The sequence below is a fragment of the Erithacus rubecula genome (genome assembly GCF_903797595.1).
Source record: "Erithacus rubecula genome assembly, chromosome: 9".
Lineage (NCBI taxonomy): Eukaryota > Metazoa > Chordata > Aves > Passeriformes > Muscicapidae > Erithacus > Erithacus rubecula.
Window position 1 is genome coordinate 2,940,808 of NC_136660.1, and position 19,713 is coordinate 2,960,520.

General features: G+C 43.1%; 2 protein-coding genes across 7 annotated transcripts in view; both read right to left on the bottom strand.

Moving 5' to 3' along the window:
• Positions 1–19,713, bottom strand: part of SPOCK2 (SPARC (osteonectin), cwcv and kazal like domains proteoglycan 2) — a 163,308-nt gene that overhangs the window by 122,991 nt on the left and 20,604 nt on the right. The window lies entirely within an intron of this gene.
• The window catches only part of MICU1 (mitochondrial calcium uptake 1), an 83,910-nt gene that overhangs the window by 48,072 nt on the left and 16,125 nt on the right, over positions 1–19,713 (bottom strand). For 5 of the 6 annotated variants that reach the window (XM_079312138.1, XM_079312136.1, XM_079312137.1 and 2 more), the window contains 3 exons: positions 17,680–17,851; positions 12,217–12,379; positions 4,245–4,288 (listed from right to left, as the gene is read on the bottom strand). In XM_079312138.1, coding sequence (XP_079168264.1) covers positions 4,245–4,288; positions 12,217–12,379; positions 17,680–17,851 — 379 coding nt within the window. Of the gene's footprint in view, positions 1–4,244; positions 4,289–12,216; positions 12,380–17,679; positions 17,852–19,713 lie in introns of those variants that run through there. The other variant, XM_079312141.1, reaches the window with a different exon arrangement.

Below are 19,713 nucleotides of genomic sequence, written 5' to 3' on the forward strand. Positions count from 1 at the left end.
CCAGAAATTCCAGTTGATAAATCAACTCCTTCCCACTTTTTCAAACTTGTGAACAAGATCTTTCAATCCACCAGGAAAGGATGGTCCACCTACTTCCAGTCTTCTCCCCAGGGATTTTCTGAGTACTTTTTTCAAACTCCTTTGCCCCTGAGATGCTCTTTGAATCATCTGGAAAGAAATCTGCCTCCTGAGCTGACCCCCAGCAAGTGTTCCTTAATGTACACACACCTTCAGGTCAGGGCAGCTGAAGATACTCATTGGATTGGTCCATGATATGACCCTGCATTATCCACTGGAAGTGAATTCCAAAGATGTTTTACCAGCCCTTAGAGGCACCACTTGAAGTATTTTCCTTGTCCTTCACCTTGCTTGGCATTACTTTATGGCATCCCCAAACATCTAGAGAAGTAAACATAAAAGCTGGCAGGAAATACTTAAGTCATAAATTTAATTAGAGGGCACTGAAAGCCTCTCTAATTACTTACTGCAGGAGGGGAAACTGTTGCTGGTAGCTCCAAGGCTCTTGCTATTATCAAGCAGTAGCAAGGAATTCTCCCCACAGGAGGAAAAAGAGCAAGTCAAGTGTATCCTAATTAAACTAATAAGCCATCTAGAGTGGGGCTTTTATTTCCTAAATAGGCCAGAGCCTATTTAAGAAACACAGAGCCTAAGTGTTTCTTAAAAGCACTTCAGCTCACCTTCACCTTTCCACTGGAAGTTCAACTGAGGGACACTGGGAGCTCCTGTGCTGGCTCACCAGGGTGGATATGCAGCTCACAAATCAGATCAATAACACCTACAGCATTGTTTCTTTGAGAGATGAAGCTTGTCAATCATTAATGCATAAGCCAAAAAAAAAAAAAAATCCCATCAATAAACAGAGCACGAAAAAAGAAAATTTCAAACAAAATCTACACGACAACTTACATAATATTAATGAAGCTTATGCCAGGTTAGAAGTGCTAAGAAATCTCTACTACTTAGTGAGAGCATATTTATCACAAAAACATAAGTTATTTCTCTTTCAGATAGGTTAAAAATGCATTTGCTTTGCTACTGCCAAATGCAAGAGGGAAGAGACAGTGGAAGCACAGCAGACAGACAATCATGGTCTGGGCACCTGCTCACCACAGCACATGGAGACTGTGTTCTCACATCAGCCTTTTGCTCAGGCTCCATATGAAATGTCTGCAAGCTGATTAAAATCCTTCTTCCACTCTGAATGAATAGTAATCAATGCCTCTTTTCCCCTGCTTTGTTGAGCTTGCTTCCCTAGGGAAGAAACCACCACTCCTAGACAAAAATGGAGCCACAGGTTTCCTCCCTGTACACACATATCTGACCTAAGGTTTGTGCTGGCTGAGTGTCTCCAGGGTTTTTGGTCTTGCATGAGTGAAGAAAAAGCATTTAGGCTCAAATTACAGGAGCATTGTTGCCATTAATAAGGCAGTAACATCCACCTCCCTCTCCAGTACTCCATAAATTATCAGTAGGAAGAAGGAGGGGCAGGAAGAGGGGAAAAAGGTGGATATTATCTTCTCACCCTGGCATTCAGTCACTTGCACAGCAAGCTGGCTCAGAAACCCAACAAAAGCACAATACAGAGGCACATCACTCCCAAAATCCTCTGGCAAGATCAGTCCTGATCACCCCACAATGGCCAATTCATTGTTCTGATAGCAGTTTTGCCTAAATAAAATGGGGTTCTGTCAAAGGAGCAGCTCATACATCACCTCACTAATGCTGTAGTATCTACATCTCAAACACACATGCTTGAAATTCACAGATGCTACAAACACTGTCCTGGAATATGCAATTAAAATGCAACTAACTGCACAGACCTTTTAACTGAATCTCCTTCTGAATTACTGCCTGCATGCCATCTTTGCTTGGAACCAAAATCCTCTTTCCCACTCTTCAGACAGGATCTGGCCTGTGGATTGTCAGTGCTTTTGAGTAGCACAGCTTGCTTATATCTGATTGCTCACAAACTCCTTTCTCCTTAAAAAAGGAGAAGAATTTTCCAGTGACTATTTTTGAGAACCACAATTCCCATGTGTGACATCCATGAGGATGCTTAGGGGAACAGGGATGACCCTCTCACCCTTCTGCCAGAGCTCAGCACCTCCTTCAGCACACAAAGGCAAATCCCCTCCAGGTAGAGGCTGCTTTGATAATCCAAGAGGAATGTGTGGCTGGAATCAGGCAGGGAGGAAAAGATGCAAAAGGGCTTCATCACTATGCACAGTGAAACTCAGAATGTTCCAGGTCAGCTCTGCAGCACCTCAGTTGAGCTTGGCAGAGGAAAAGCAGTGTTATTTTTTTAAACTGGAGCCCAAAGCAAGCAACAAAATGAGAACAAGTTGCTGTCAGACCAATCTGCTGTCAGCTCCCTTCATTACCAAGGGAGAGCCAAGGCCAGCTCATTTTATCCTCTCCTCAAATTATCCTCTCACCTGGACATTACCACTGCCCTAATAGCCATAACCAGATGTAGCCAGCCCCAAGGTGTCTTTTAGCAGACAGCCAAGCAAACAAGAACCTCATTTCTTCATTTTCAGAGTACTTTCAGGGTGTTATTAGGCTGTAGAAAAAGCAGGTCCCAGGAGAAGATAATAATAAAGCAAAGTCCATTGCAGTCCCCTAAATCTGCTGCCTCACTTTCAGGCAATCAAACCACAGCACAGAGACATCCAAGTGCAGCAGCAACATCTGTAAGCTATACAAAAAGCTATTTCAGTCTACTACAGGTCAGAGCCCTTGGTGTTGAGGGGCAAAGGAACAGAAAGTTGAGTTCAAAGGATGTGCCTTTGGATCTTTTATCCAGTGTGCAGGGAATTGGCTGCAGAGTGCTCGGGAACAGAAGAGCGATTAGCAAAAATAGTGTGGGATTCAGCACTTCTTCCCTACAAACAAATCTTGTTTATGTAAAGCCTAAGGGATGAGGGTGATATCTTGACAAGACAGAATGATGAAAGTGAGTGAATGCAAAACAGACTGTCATGAAACCAGAGGGAGAAACACTGGGTATTTTGCAAAGAATATACGTCCTTCCTTTGCTTGGGTTTTTTTTTTTTTAATCACAAAAAGCAGACATCACGTTTGTGGCAGGCAGGAAAAGAAAACAGGTGTTCATGACACGCTTTGGAGCTTTGTGTATCAAAACTATCTGCCAAAATCCACCTCCCTGCTGCCTGTTTTCCAGCAAAGCCCTGCTCTGCTGCCTGGGTAACCAGCACACCCATCCAGTGCTCATGACAGGGACTCCAGGTATTTGATCATCTTGTTGTTACCTGTCCTGCTAAACACAAACTAGGGAATTGCACATGTTCAGCCCACACTGTGTTTATATAAAGCTTTAATTTCCTTTTTTATCCCCATGTTGAGGCTTTCTGGAAATGCCTGACACTCTGTGTCAGGTGCACCCTGCAGCAATAGAGGGTGAGATGCTGATGTCCCTTCGAAAGTTTTATTTTCAGATGGTGCAGGTGAAAATGCTGTTAAAAGCTGAAGGACCATTGTGTGCCACTGGTGATATTATGGAAAATTAACTAACCTGCAGTTATCTGCATCAAGGGGTCCATCTGAGCTGCCAGTCCTGGGGCACAGCTGCCTTTACCACCCAAGTAGGATTTACAGTATGGATAATTATGTGAGATCCATCATAACAAGTGGGATGCTGCATGGTTCCACTTTTACAGGGACACAAAACTAGATCAGAATTTGTTTCAGATTTTACCAACACCTCTCAGGACAGCACAGACACCCAGAACAGTTGTGCAGTGCTGCAGGAAGAACCTGGGGCTCAAAAGGGGAACAGAGAAAGGCTGTTTGATGGGGGAAAATACAGGGGTGAGAAACAGCTAAAAACCACAAGAGCATCTCCTTCCTTTAGGAATCTGGAGATAGGACTGGAAGGGAAAGGTCCAGTGAGTTACCCCTGAAATGCTTTAACTCTCACACAGTCAGAAAGAAACAGCAAATAAATGTGATTACAACCCATGATTTCCCAGCCCACCAGAATATAGGAAGTGGTAATATTTTGTCTGTAAACATTAAAATAAGGTCCTTTTATAGAAACAATCTTTGTCATTACAGAAAAAGCACTGCAATGCTACTGAAAAACAAAATGCTCAGAAGAGAACACTTGACACACTTCATTTAACTTACACAGGTAGTAACTGAAGGATTCTAGGTCAAAAAAAACATTAAATAAAATACATTTAATAGGCTAATGTGCTCACCTTCCCATCATAGCGTTTCACTATGAATTGGTCCAGGCCCAAGTCTGCAAGAGAAAAGAAATACTTATAAAAAGAAAGCTTCTATGGTATATAATTAAACATTTTTTGTGTTCTCTGATTGAGAGGAATGAAAAGTAAAATGCACAGTCTGAGTAACGTGTAGAAAACATGATAGGAGGAAAATTTCATTTAGTTTTGTACATTTTGTACTTTGTATTTTGAACAATCTCATGGAGTCAAAGAAGAATTTGCCTTCTGTAGCAGGGCCAGCAAGAGCTCAGCAAGCAGCACCTCTCAAGAGCCTGAAATACCCTCTCCAAAGTAGATCCCTGCACTATTACTATTATTATTGCCAGGCAAACATTTCACCTGTGACTCTTGGTGGCTTTAATAACACCTTTTGAATGGCTCACAAATGGGAAAACAAAGACTTGCTCCCATAGTTAATTGGGATATCTCCAAACAAATCCAAAGCTTGTTCATAATTGAGTATAAAACAAATAGATTAAAGGAGATAAGTTGTAGATGCACTGGTAAGAAGTGGAGTTCTTTAGCAGGATGGGAGAAAGGCAGGGAGAGGGATTGTTTATACCAATAAAGTCTCTGATACCTTCACAAAATACTTATTTATGCTGAAGAAGGGAAAAAAAATATAACAGTCTTAGCTGAGTTAAGGTACAAAACTCTCATCTAACCCTCAATGCCAAGCAGGCTGCATCTAACATCAGTAACTGCACATATAAGCAAGATGACAATAAAAAAAAAAATTCAGGAAGATTAATTATCTGAGCTTTGCAAACCAAAGTCAGGAAGATGGATCCAAAGATTAAGCAGAACTCAAGCTGAGCATTTCCAGTAAAACTCAGGAGAGTACCAGGCTGATTTTTGGTGCTCTGAGAAATAAAATCTTCCTGAGAGCAACGTCCCGTGCATTTTCTGCCACTGTTTATGGTAATTAGCACATTCTCATTTCAATTTAAATTAGAAAATAAGATGAAAAAAACAAAATAAAGCCTTCTCCATGCCTGCTGTGTCACCTGCTTTTGAAAGAGGATAATGAAACCCTTCCTGTCTACTGGAAAGTTCCATGGTCTTGTGCAGAAAATGGAATTATTCATTGCTCCAGGGTGACCCCCTATACCCTTTGTGACCCAAAGCAGCCAGAACTCCTCTGACACAAATTTCAAAGGTCAAGGCAATTGTCACAGGGCTTTCTGCACTTGTGAAAATTCCAGCCAGAAAGCACCTTCTCAATATTTTTGAATATGCAAATTGCATATTTATAACATTTTCAGTCTTTAATCTTCTGAACTGTGTTCTCCTCCAAGCTGTGGGTATAAATGCAGTAAGTATTGGTGCATTTAGAGATGGATTTGTCTGATAAATGTGATTATTTTACTACAGACACTTTCTGTGGTCAGAGCTCACCCTGACCATCCATCTGGATGGTGACTTAAGCTGAGTTTATGTCCCTGTGTCATAATAAAGTCATTTCTCAGGAACACCTCCTCTTCCTATGCCAGGGAAGGCTGCTGAAAGACAGATCTCTGACAGCCTGACATTATACATGCACTCATGGAAAGCCAAAAAAAAGGCCATGGGTTAAAAATAGCAAGTGAAAGTATGTCTTAATGGCACCCCCAGCAACTGGACACTGGGAAACAAACAGGTTTCAATAGAGAGCCAAAGTGAATGGATGATTGTGTAGAGAACAGTATGAAAAGATGAGCTGATAACTGTAATTTTATATTTAAAATACAATATATTTCTAGATAATTATAATAAATATTAATGCAATAAATAAATATGTAAATAATAAAATATTAAAATATTTTAAAATATTTTCCAACCCAGATTATTCCACATTTATATTGCACACACAAGCACATTGGTTTCCACCTGTGTTCTGTATGGTCACCCTCCCAGCCATGCACAACATCCCCTCTCCTCTGCTGCATTAATGAAGCTGCACACTTAAATTCCTATGTGAAATTCCCCTTACATAGGTCCTAAGAAGCCAATTCAAAAGCTGAAAAGAGAAATTTATGTCCAATATACACACTTTTACTCTATACATTTTCCTTTTCCCAGTACAGTTTTATTTTCCTTTTTAAGGACTTAGCTGCCTGTTTTTCCACAAGCCTTTAAACCTCACAAAAGGACACCAACAAAGAGGGTTTGCAGCCTGATGCCTGGGGTCTTGCTTTAAATTACATTAAAAATGTAATTTAAAGAAGCTTTTCCCCCAAGATGCTGCAATAGGAATTCAGCATTTGTGTAGGCTGACAAGCCAATGGAACACTGGAGGGATGAGGACAATCACAGCTGAACAAGGAAGAATGTCAGTTATTACACCTCTGCTTTTCAAAGCAGAGTATTCTGTTAAACCCACCACAGGATTGTCTCTGGGTGCCACACTCCCAAGACAAACAGCCCCTGGCTGGGCTATTGCTGCTGAGCCTAATAGGCATGTTGAACCAGGAAAAAAGAGCTTTTCCACCTTTCACTGAACAGCAGGCCTGAAAAAGCATTCTCCCAGAAGTGGCTGAAAGGATTTCCTCAAGAGATGCAGCAATGAAATCCAGGAGTCATTTCAGGAAAATACCTCAAACTTTCCTGGGACACACACCATGGCTAATCTGGATTGCAGTGAGCACCCAGAGCTCCACTTGTTGTTTCTGTTGAACAAATCCAGAGTTTGCACCATGACCTGCCCCAGAACACATTTGTATTTACCTGAGGTTCTGCTCAACACTGCTCCTTTCCCTCCACATCCCTTCTGCCCCTGCAGCCAAGGGCTCTGCAGCAGCCACTCACTGCCAGCAGCATTCCAGTGACCTGCAGTGATTCCAAACCAGCTTCCCTGGAATGTTTAACTACCACTGTTTATTACTCCCACAAATTCTGATGCCACCCAAATAAACAGCAGCACTGCCATGGAGTATCTAAGCATGTAGCACCACTAGAAATGTTATTTCAGAGTAGACTGACACTATTTACTCACCAATACAAGGTATATAGGCTGCCACTTTTATTCATGTGATGGTACTTTCAACATAAATCAAAAATTACTTAACACTCACTGCTGCCACAATGGGAAAAAGAGGGTGTTCAACAGCAGAACTGCACTCCTTGCATTTACTTTTCTCATTCTGGGCTGTCTTCATGGAGAAAAAGTGAATTATGTAAAGGAAAAAAAACCACAGAATAACTTGTTCTTACTCTTATTCAGCATCAGCCAGAATCTAAAATCAAATGCTTATTATATTCCTATTGATTAACAAAAACATACTTTCCATGGATTTTCTCAAAGGCAGCTAATTACCACACTTGATAAATATGCAGACAATTACTAAGCTCTTCATGTTATCTTGTAAAAATAAATCCATAGGCAGTAGGTTATAGACTGCAGTTCTAAAAAACATTTAAAAAACAAGCTTCCAGGAGAAGGACAATTATATTGTGCCAAGAACACAGTTGAGATCAATTAGAAACCACCATGATTTCCTCTGGGATACCATCAGCTTCTCACTGATGGAAAAACCTTTTAAATTCCTTCCAGTCTTGATATACTTGTCAGATTTTTCACATTATTTGGGTAACATTCACTCACGATCTGCTTTTCACCCCCCACTGCTTAATATATAACATGGACTCTTTTTTTGCCAGCAGATGAATAAAAGGGCTAATTATGAAGGCTGAAGAGCCTGCTAACTGTGCTTGTGATATGCCACATTATAGGAGGAGAAAATGCTGGAGCAAGCTTTCCCCTCCAGAGCTTTAATCCAGCTTCTGATTGTTGTATTCAGAGTATTTCCCCCCTGAATCTAAAATGTAATCTGCAAGCAAACAATGAGCTGCCTGAGATTTCTCAGGGGACAACAGCCTGGGGTTTGGGTTCAAGTCCAGGACTCTTTTGTTCCAGGAAGGAAGGATCAGGGGACTTGGGTCTCATCTATCTCCTCCTCCCCAACAAGCCAGTGAGTCTCCCTGTGAGATATGCTTTCCTAACACACCTGGCACCTGCATGGAAGCCCTCATTTCTGTGACTTTTACATTCATATAAATGCATCTCTTGCTCCTCCTTGGCTCTTTTCCTAGGGTCTTACATCAGGCATGATAGGCATGGATGATTCTTGCCCAAGTATTATGTACTTCTACAGAAAAACAGCCCCACCTTGCTCAGGAGACAATTGGTATTACCTCTCACATCCTTGCTCTGAAGAGCTCTTCAGACAGAGCAGACATACTGGAAAAGAACAGAGTGAATTCCCAGAAGCATTGGAATCCCCTAATCTCTGACTTCCTTCTATATCATAAATATCCCAGGTGACCACTCTGTATAACTTTAAGGATCTGTACCAGCCCAGGGAGTTCTCTCCTCCTCATTACATGAGTGCTTGTCTCAGCTCCTGGCTGCTGGTTCTACAGGAAATCAGATCCATATTTCATAAACTTTAATCAAAATTACAAATAATCACTCACCCATTGTACCACCCCAGAGGCCAGCTTGTGCTCAGCTTCTCATGCAGTTCAGACAAGAAAAACAAACCATTTCAGACATGGAAAACAAACCATTTCTAACAGGAGCAGCAAGCTGTGCACTCTGATGCAGCCACCAGGAATCAGCTCTGTCCTTCATGGCTCCTCTCCTCTGTCACCATCCTGTGCCCAGAGCCTGCAGGGCCACAGCTGCTGCTTCTGCCTGGGCTTCAGCAGCATGTTTGGGGTTTTCTGCATTCAAACAAAAAAACAGCCCAACCAAAAACCTTCCAAGAGTTCTGATATTTGAGCTGCTGCTCATTGTCTGGTGAAACTTGAAATGCATCTTTCCTATGGCAGGAGTCTGGGATAACCAGCAAGGTTAATACAGAATAGAAGAGCAGAACTGGTTTGGGAAGAGCCTGCCTTCATTACAGCATGCTAGGATGAGATGCAAGATGTATTTTTTACCTCTTTCAGTCCTTATTGCAAAGGCCATAGAAAAACCGATACTGGCTGAGCATGACACAGCTCCTTCTTAGTCCAGGATGCTCCAAAATACTCACTTTCCTCAGGAAACAGTGCAGAATGGACCCTGATAAACTTGGGAAAATGGAGGGAATCCATGCAATTCCCACCAGAGACAGGGTAGTTTCAGCTTATTTGGGACTGGGGTTGCAAGGAAGCACCAGGTAGGAAACAGCCATCCCTTCTCATCCACTTGCCTCTCAGGTATGAGAAAACGTGGGAGAAAAAAAATAATGCAGGACTGCAGGGAGCAGAAATCACCACCCACGCCTCTCCTGGCACTTGAACTTTCCAGATAGCACAGAAAGAAATTATTTTTTTAAAGCAGCTTTCAAGTTTAATGCCATTCTTTGGCTTTGTCTGACAAACCATTCCAAGCTCAGCAAGCTCGTGTCATTCCTTAAGCACAGCTTGCCTACTTGGGAATGCTGTGGCAGGAATTTTGACTGAACCAGAGAAAGCAATCTACAGGAGCTGAGGAATTGGAATTCATTTTCCCCAAGCTAGCAAAATGCAGGCTAGAATTAAACTGACACTTTATTGACAATAAATCAAACTTTCCCCCCACGTAATCCATAAAAATGAATCGGGCACGAGATACCTTCACAGTAGATGAGCAGTTTAAAAATAAATACAACAGGGACTCAGCTACCTCATTACTCCAGATCACTGATATTCCACAGTGTTTTCTCTCCATAAAACAGCAGAGGCATTTACAAGAAGTTACTCCCTGAATTTATACTGAAGGATTATCTCCAAGAGGTTTCCCAGGAACACACCAGGCTCCATCACAACCCCAGGGAATGCCCTGGGATGGAGGCAGGATGCTCCAGCCCCAGTGGAGGGAACACCCAAATCGTGACTCAGGAAGAAAGCAGCCCCAGCATTTCCCAGCTAACCTGTAACCTCAATTATCCTATGAGTCAAAAGCAGCAGCAGGGTGTGAAGCACAGAACTCCTCTGGCCAGCAGGTAGCACTCTTTGTTTTCAATTTCTGGTCTGAAAACCAGACCTATCTTCCTTTTATTTTTTACTATCAGCTTTAAAAACATTTGAGAACAAGGTTATGGCTGGTTTGACTTTATTGTAGCAGTAAGTGTTTTACTCTTCTACTGTTCATTATGTATTAAAAAAACCCATTTACTGTGATTGTAAAGATGTACAGAGCTGGTAAGGAACAACCACCCTAGAGCAGCTCCATCTAGAAGCAAACCCACAACAGTAAGAGTTCTGAAGACAGATTTTTCAACTCAACAAAATCCAAGATGCCTCCCTTCCTGCTCTGCCTGATGGGCAGCCCAAGCTCAGCTTCCACCCCATCCCACTTGCTGAAACCACCTAAAACCACTTTCTTCCCTTAGAAACTGCTGTGTGTCACTGGCTGGCAGCATTTGCAGGCTTCATGGGGCCATTTCAACAGCCAGGATAACGATGGGAATACAATGGGAAGTGAGTGGCTAAGACTGATGAACGATTATTTCCCATTAGTCACCTCTGTTTGCCTCTGAGCCAGGTGTTTGCTGAGCATTCTGCCACCTATTTGCTGCACACACCCTAAAATGCACCAAGCAAGTGGAAGTAGTAAAAGAGGAATCAGATGTGTTGAAATGGAACACAGGATGTTTTCAGTTTTTCAGCTTCCAGACAGGTGTTACTGCTTTTCCAACTAGCAGTAGTTCAAGAAGTTTGAGAAAGAAAAGATGGTAACCTACAGCAATTAATTCACATGGAAACTACAGCCATTTCCAGGGCTTGATGGAAACCTAAATGTCAATTCACCTACATGCTTTAAACACTAATGCCAGGATTATTTTTTCTTCACTCCTGCACACACTTCATATTGTTATTTTCTAAGCACAAGGGTACACAGTATTTATTAGGCAGCTGTCATCTAAGATATCAAAACAGTTTCACAATTTGGACATAAACCCTTCACTCAAAAAAGTTACTATCTGGGGGCTGAAGTTCTTCTTTAATGTCTGCAGAGACAAGGGAAGTTTTAATTTGACAAAAGCCTGTTTCATTCTTCGAGATACAATGTGGGAGACCAAGAAACATGATCTCCCAGGTCTCACCCCAATGGAATGCAGACAAAAGCCTCCTGCTACCCCACCAACACCAAATATTCAGGACAGCTTCCAGACAAGAACAAGGTGTCTCCCTCCCACTTGTAGATTGCCAAACCTCCCCAAGTACCACAAGTGATGTGTTTTCTCCAACACAAAGAAATTGAAGATGGCAGAGATGAGCCTTACCCTGACCAGCAGCACCACCTGGGACTGCCTCAACCCCTTTACAACTATTGAGATTGGAAAAAAACCTCTAAGATCATCTACTCCAACCTTTATTGCTGATGTTTTCCTTGCCAAAGCAACCTCCTTTTGTAGGTCTAGGAAGCGTTTCTGTCACAGCACAAGCTGGCTATTAGCTGAGCAATTAATTTGGCCATAAATAAGAGACTCAATTCAAGCAGCCTGGTTTGACAATCAGGCTCCTAGGTGAACAGTAATGGGATGATTTCACCCAATGAGTTCCATCCTAAGCTGCAGAAACTATTGGTCAGAGAACTGAGCAATCCAAACTCCCAACCAATCATATGTGTTTACCCAGGAAACTCCAAGCTCTATATAAAAGGAGTGCACCAGAATAAAACACTTTTGTCACATGGGTACAGAGTGCTGACATCTTTGTCTCAGACCCAGCACCAATCAACATCACATGTTTCAATTAAAGGTGATCTTTCCCTATTAAATACAGGAGAAAGGCATCCCATCTGCTCTTTAGGGGCTCACAGCAGCCAGATCTGCTGCACTGAAACAGCATTTTGGGAAACAAGAAAGGGCTCAGGCTAATTTTGTGCTTGGAGCAGGAAACCTTCAGGAGATGCTGGGAAGTTCACAGGCCAGGTGAGCAGAGACTGGGTAGCACCAGTTGCCCTGATCAGCACCCACCCCCCACTCACTCTCTGGCTGTTTCTCGTTGGGGGTGATGGATCTCACGAAGTCCTGCGGGGTCATGAAAACCTCGGACTCGCCGTGCTCGTTGATGACCTTCAGCGTGGCAAAGTACCTGAAGATTTTGTCTGGTGTGGAGTAGGCTCTGATCCTGTTCTCATATTCCATCACCTGGAAAGGAAATGCAGCCAGCATTAGATGTATCCTGTTCCTGCCCCACACTGACTCATAGTCCTCAAAGAGATTTGCCACAGGATAAGTTGTGTGCAGCAAAACAACTCTCTTTTGGCAATATTCCCTTCAAAAACCCTTTGAACACCTAGGAAATTTGGATGTATCAGCTGCTGATGTCCTAGGATTAAGAACAAACACTAAAAATCTTTATTATGAATAAATTTAGACTGTTTATGATGGCAGAGGAAAATCAAATTCACAAAATCCCTGAAGGTGCTTTAAAAACATGAGCATAAGAAAAGACACTGGCATCCCATTTGTGAATCTAAAGCAGCCCAACATTTTAACCACAGCGTTGAAATGTTGGATTTGTGACTGATGTGAAAGTCTTGGAAGGCTGGGAAAAACCTTTACTTTCAAGCAGAGTCTTGGAAAAAATCACTTGGAGCCGCAGCTGGTTGCTCAGTCACCCAAGCTCATTTTTTCCTCTTTTCTATCACATTGGCAGAATTCCCCAGAAACTCAGTCCTCCCCACCAATCTGCTTCTTCCTAACTCTGCCAGCAGTGATTTTTTTTTTTTAAACCTAGAATCAGTTTCCCCCCAAACAGCTGGAATTAATCAAAGACAACAGACAGATTTTCTAAACAAAATCCCAATACAAGGCCACAAGGGTGGAAAAAGGCACAGACACCTACACTTCATAATGTATTAGCACAGAAAACTTTCCTCCTTACTTCAGCTTTATATGCTGTGTTTAACAGTCCATAATGTACTTGAAACCTGCAGCTGGCCAAGAGCCACGGGAGGAAAAAATCCCAATGATGTGCTGCAAGAGAACAGGCAAGATCAAGGATACTGCCAAGGCAGCTGTAGATCATTCCTGGCTTTGGTCCTGGCTCAGCCTTGTCCTTAAATTCCTGAACAACTTCCTCAGCCTGATGTTTATCAGACAGAAAACACCCTCTCGAGTTTTTCTTATTTCTAGGATTAAAAAAAAAAAAGCCAAATGTATCCCCCAAGCCAGGCTTTGGTAAAGCAAAGCCTCTCTCCTCTTTATTTGCCCCAGCTCAGATCTCCAGCAATGCAACCACAGATGACATTACCTAGAATGACAATTCCTAAAGCATCACCACAGCTTTTCCAGAAACCACATGTCCTTGCATCAACCACTACAGGCAGCTCCCTCCCTCATGCAGGAGAAACTTTTTGCTCCTAGGCCCTTTGCACTTCTAATCAACAAACCTAATTCCACATTTATTGCTTCAGTCCACAAGGTTCTCTGCAGCTAAGGGCACTGGAATGAGGACAATTGCTTTATTGCTAAACTCCAAGTCCCAGTAAAAGATGACACCCACTTTTCCACCTCTTTCCAGCTCTGTCTACTGCTCCCACCTGGCAGGAGGCAGCTCCTTATGCTCAAGGGATCTTTCACTTGTGGGTGCAGGCCCATATCTCACTCCTGCCTGACTATAACACCCCACCCAGCTTAATCAGCCAGAAACAGCTCAGTATTTTCACCTTCAAGGAAGACAAATAAACTCAAGGACAGTATGAAACCACAGACCACACCCAACTCCATCCGTGGCAACCCTTCACCACAGTCTGCTTTCCAGCTAAAAAAACTCTTCAACCAAATTTGCCAAGCCTGTGAAAAAATTTCTTGCAAGGCACTATCAAATACTTTCCCTCAACTCAACAACCTCACTGCTGCACCACAGACAGGAGTCCTGACATTTCTGCCAGTAAAACCATGTTTCATTTTACCCACTTGACTTCATACCCACCATGGCTCTTCCCTCTGCATCCATTTCAAGCCCCTGCTAAGATGCTACTGTCAGCCTTGCTGCTTTCAGGTGTTTTCCTCCCCATGTTTAGAATATGTAGAGTATTACTTCCACAGCAACAACAGCTCACTAACAACATGGGCTAAAACCCACATCTCCTGTTTCAGCTTACAGCACAAAAATGCACAATCTAAATGGCTTTTTACCATCTCACAGGCTGCATTGGTCACAACTGAAATCTCACTTCTTGCACAAGCTTCCCTACAAGAAGGGAGCAAATGCAGCCACACTTCTTCCCTTTTACCTGCAGCTGAACTCACAATTACATCATTCTTGGTAATGAACTAATTAGCTGGCAAAACCTGACAAATGTTGCAGCCCATCCCTCTGACTGCAAGGCTGGGTGCAACACGAAGCCAGGTCAAGAAGGGAACAGCCAAGATGCTGCAAATGGGAGAAGACTCACTTATTCATGGTGCTGAACATCAGGTGGGTGGTAACAGGACTGGCCTGATCCCCAAAACAAATGTGGAGTTAAGATTTGGGTGCAGACAACCCTTTGTGAGGGGTTTTTGCACTGCTTCAAAGCAACCTGCACTGAAAATCGTGCCAGGCAATATCTCCTCTCCTGACTTCTCACCTTTCCCTAATACAAACCAGTCGTCAGTACAAGGAAGACCACTCAAAATTCTCATCCTGCCCCTAGAAATGCATGTAATGCATGTAATCAGGCACCTTCAGAAAGATGATATGACCCAAAGGGGAAAATCCCATTTTTGCATTTATTTGCAGAGCATGTACTGAAGGAGAAAGACAAGTAAGTAATCCCTGTTGCTCTAGCAGAGTGAAGGTGTGTTGAGACTGTCAATGTTTATGCTAAGCCTCAGGTTAAAAGGAAAATAAAAAACCTAAATCCTATGCTGACATGAAAATAAAGCTCTAAATTAACATCTCAAGGCACAGAGCACCACCAGGGCTTCCCTGACTATGCAACAGCACACATCTTAACAGAGCAAATTAATTAGGACTCATTTTCTTTATGCTTCCTCCTGTGACACACACCCAAATGAAGGCTCAGCACGGGGAATATCCCAAGGCAAGATACCTGCAGGACCCAAACACTGCCAGTACATCTTGGTAAGTCAGCCCTACTGCTGCATGCAAACACTTTTAGCAAGTTAATTAACACATCAGCCCACCCCCATCCTGTATTACAGCTCATTAGCCTTCAAAATATGTTGAAGCACTCAAGTAATTTTTTTCCTTTTCTGCCCAACATATCTGCACAGACAACAACACGTGCTTGGGAACCATCCACAAACAATCCCAACACCTGAGAGTGGTTTGTGCTTCAGCTTCCCCCTCTCACTGGATCACTATTTAAAACAGCAACGTCAAACTTAATTTATTGCTTCACCACTAATCATCACCTTCATTAAAAACAACATTAGGATAACAAACAAGTGTTAAACACTTCCAATTAGGCTTAATTTTTTTTGCAAGGAAAATCCCACGCTATTTTCAATTAATTAGAGGAAGAGCTGGGAAGAGTTTTTACCGTGGGTGGTGGTTGGGGTTTTCTCAAACACTGGAAGAGTCAGGAATCCCTGAGGTGCTACACAATTAGGGGAGCAGCCCTGATTTTGAGCCAGGAGCAGGGACACACCTTCCCCTGTCATCTGAGCTGGCCACATTCAAGCACAGCTCCCAAGGTGACTCACTGCAGCAGCTGCTGATCAAACACAGCCCACAGGAGAGCTGCTCAAACACGGAGCAGGCACCTGGGACAGTACCTGGCACATCCTGCCTTTGGGGGAGCTCTTGCAACATTGGCATTCAGGCCACACAAGGTACATTCTGTCTGGAGGCTGCAGAGAAAAGGCTTGTGTTGGCACAAAGATGATGGGGCTGTCCCCAGGGAAATTGCTGCTCCTGAGTTCCTGCCAGGGGAAGGCAGACTGGGATGAGAAGGGATGCAGGCCACACACTATTCCCATCTTTTGGGCACACCTGGCTCGTGGCATTTTTGGAAATTATGGCCATATTCCTCCCTGCCTAGTTTGGGAAGGAAAGAGCTGGTCAACACAGGTATGTCTCTGATGTCAAACTGGAACAACAGTCCTTGCCTGTAAAAAATGCTTCTTCTGGCTTCCCCAGCCAGCAGCAACGTCAGACAAAAATGAATCTTAACATTCACTGTATTCAAAAGTAAGAATGTGGATGGAGGTGGACTGTGGTTTGCTCTCTGCAGCCTGCCTCCATCTGCTGACACTGGAAAAAACCAATAACCTGCTTTTCTTGAGTAGTACTGGCAAGAGCTGAAGCTGTCAGAGCACCTGCCACCCAAGTGCCATGAAAATCAGCAGCTTCCAAGAACCCACATTCCTGGATGACTCTGAGTATCTCAGCACAGCATCTTACTATGTAACTTCACCAAGCTGCCACCAGCATGTCACAACAGGAGAGAGTCTGGAGCCCCAAAAACCACCAGGCACTTGAAATCTCAAGTTGTGTAATCTTTTCTGACCAGGAACCAAAATGATTCAGCAACTTCAAAGGAAACAGCTCTTAATTTTTCATGAGAAGCTGTTAAGCCACTATATGTGACTACCCACAATTTAACAGCTAATGAGATGCAACCTCCAGAATACAGGCTTAAAAATAAATATCAGAAGCAAGTCTTAACAAAATGGGAGTAGATGCTCTTCACTATTCCTTTCTCCTCTTTGGTGCTGCAAAGATATTACATCATCCAACACAGGCCTATAAAACTGACATCCAGATGGGCTTAAAGAATAAAATACTGCTGTCTGCCAGCTCCCAGTTACAGGATTCTGTCAGATCAAATTACACATCCTTTAATAACAGTGGTTTCAGATAGTGCCAAACCAGTTGTCAATTCTGAGGAGCCCAAAGCTCCTGGAACTGCCCAAGAGTGAAGGCAGGTCACAAGCAATACAGTTTATTACTCAAGTATCCCTCCTCTTGAAAATGTGTCTGATCTGAAAATGAAATGGCCAGAAGCATCAAGAGAGAGCCAGGACTAACCAAGAAGGTGGACTGAGGCTGTAATTCAACAAGAACATTTGCACAGAATAATTAAATGAAGAACTGAAGTACACCTTTCCTATAATCCTCCCTTCCACATTCATCCTCTACTCCTTCCAGCATGCTCTGTGTATACTCACAGGCAAAAGGATGCACTCATACACACACATGCTGAATATCCCAGATGCTTTAAAAGTTTTGGCACCAATTCCCTGCTTTGTATGCACCATCCTAACAGCCATCAGTGCAGGAGCCTTGATTATCTTGGACCTGCAAGTGCAGGTGGGAAAAGAGGTCTCCATTTCAGAGGAACATACAAGCTTGGAAAATTTGGAAGTTTCAGCCTACAGAAACTCATGGCAACATGCAGACAAAGTAGCTTCCCAAAACAGTAAGGTCCCTTAGAAAATAGAGACAGGTACAGAGCAAGTTTTCTCTCTTTCAAGATGCCCAAGTTTGGTACCTTGCGGTCCCTGAACCCGGAACGTTTCTTCTTCTTCCCTTCGGGCGGCGCCTCCTCATCGCCCGCGGCCACCGCCCTCCTGCCGCTGCTCTCCTCCTCCTCCTCCTCCTGCTTCACCTTCTCCCCCGGCTCTGCCCTCGGGCCGTGTCTGACTGAGTCTTCTGCATAAGCCCTGCTCCAGGGAAAAGAAAACACCGTTGAGGAAGTGACTGAGGGTGCCACAAAATCATCCTCAGGGGCTCCACCTGAGTGCAACGCTGGTTACAATCCAGTGGGGAAGGCTGCAAAGTAAAAGTAAAGAAGTGACCAGTCCCCTTGGAATTCAGTGTGCTTTTTCCCCTGTTGTGATCTAATTTCCACCCCACACCAAAACCCAGACTAATGGTCACAGTAAGTTTTCCCAGTCCAAATCACTCAGTGAATTATGAAAATTAGACATGAAAGAAACACCAGAAGAAGGGCATATCATACCTCCTCTAGCACTAAATTCCACCTCTGCTTCCCCAAAAAGACAGATTAAGTGACAGAAATGTGTTTTACCATCAGCACTGCAGGATTCAGGATGAACAACCTTTTTGTTTCAGCTCAGCTGATTTATTTTCTATCTCCAGCAGCTGACAGGCTGTTTTATCCCCTTCTTCCAACGACTCTTCTCAACTCCAGTGCTGCAGGATTTGTGACAACAAAACTGGAGTTGTTTGTCCTCAGGGTTGAAATAAAACTCTGGCAGAGCACAGGACCCTTTTTCCTTTGCTGCTCAAATACAAAGATCTCCAGGCAGCTCTGTTCCATAGACCAAGACTCAACACTTCAAATCACTCAGAGTCAGGAGCAGCTCACAGAACTGCAACTGGCAATGGGATGATTAAATAAAAAGCAGGACAAATCCCCAAGCCAAACAATGCTCTGGCTTTCCCATGTTTTACTTGTAAAGCAGTTTAGAATCAGACAGAGCTCAGACCACATTAACATCAGTGAAATGATAATCTCTAAGGATCCGTTAACGTGTCACAAGCAACAAAGCCAACGGTTTGACAAAATTATTTCTCTTTCTAAAGGACTCCAACAGCTCAGGGAAACATCCCAGCCTGCCCATAATTTAAGCAAATCTGCCTTTACTTTGCATTCCTGGTGCTTTATTTTGGACTAATCACAGGGTATGGAGTTTACACACAGGTGCTGCTCCTTGCCACTTTGGTACTGCCTGGAACTATGAACGTGCTCATTCACAGCTGAGTTTGTTTTAAAAGGGCTGCCTGGGGAGAAAAACAAAAACAAACAGAGTTTTGAAGTCTCCCAAGCTTTAAACAAAAGGCTACACATACTTCACCCTACCAGTTTCCTGGAAAACACAGATGTGGTATGTAGCATTAACAGAAGAGAGTCTGTGTCTGTCTCCCCTGGAATCACAGAATCATGGAATGGTTTGGGTTGGAAGGGGCCTTAGAGATCCTCTCATTCCAACCCCCTGTCCTTCCACAGCTTGCTGCAATCTCAGCACATCAGCTTCCAAGAAGGAGAAATGAGGGTAGGTGTTCCATCAATTAATTTAAATGCTACCAAAATAAAAGACAACTCTCTCCTTATCAGCATCCCATAATTCACTGACAGTGCAGTACAAGACAGATGGGAATGGGCTAAAGAACTGCAAACGTCCACAGTACTGGTGGGAAGAAGACACTTCATTATTTATGGAATGGTTTGGATTGGAAGGGATCAGCTCAGACAGGGGTTCAGAGGTTTCTAGTTCACAGTGGGACAGAACACAGCTCCATTACAGGGGTCTGAGGTAATAAAACACACAAGTGCTCACTGAAAGGCAGCATTAATCCTGCCTTTTCACATAAAAATGGAGTTTTACACACTTCCTAATCTGAAAAGGCCCTCAGTCTCAATTTGCCAATATATATTTGTGAGTCTTACAGCAAAGCACCATTTTTATTACCTCCACTGAACCAAACTTTCAGAGACAGCATCCAAACCTGGGTCCCCCACAAGTATCTTAGATATGGAAATTACTTCCCTGGAACAGTC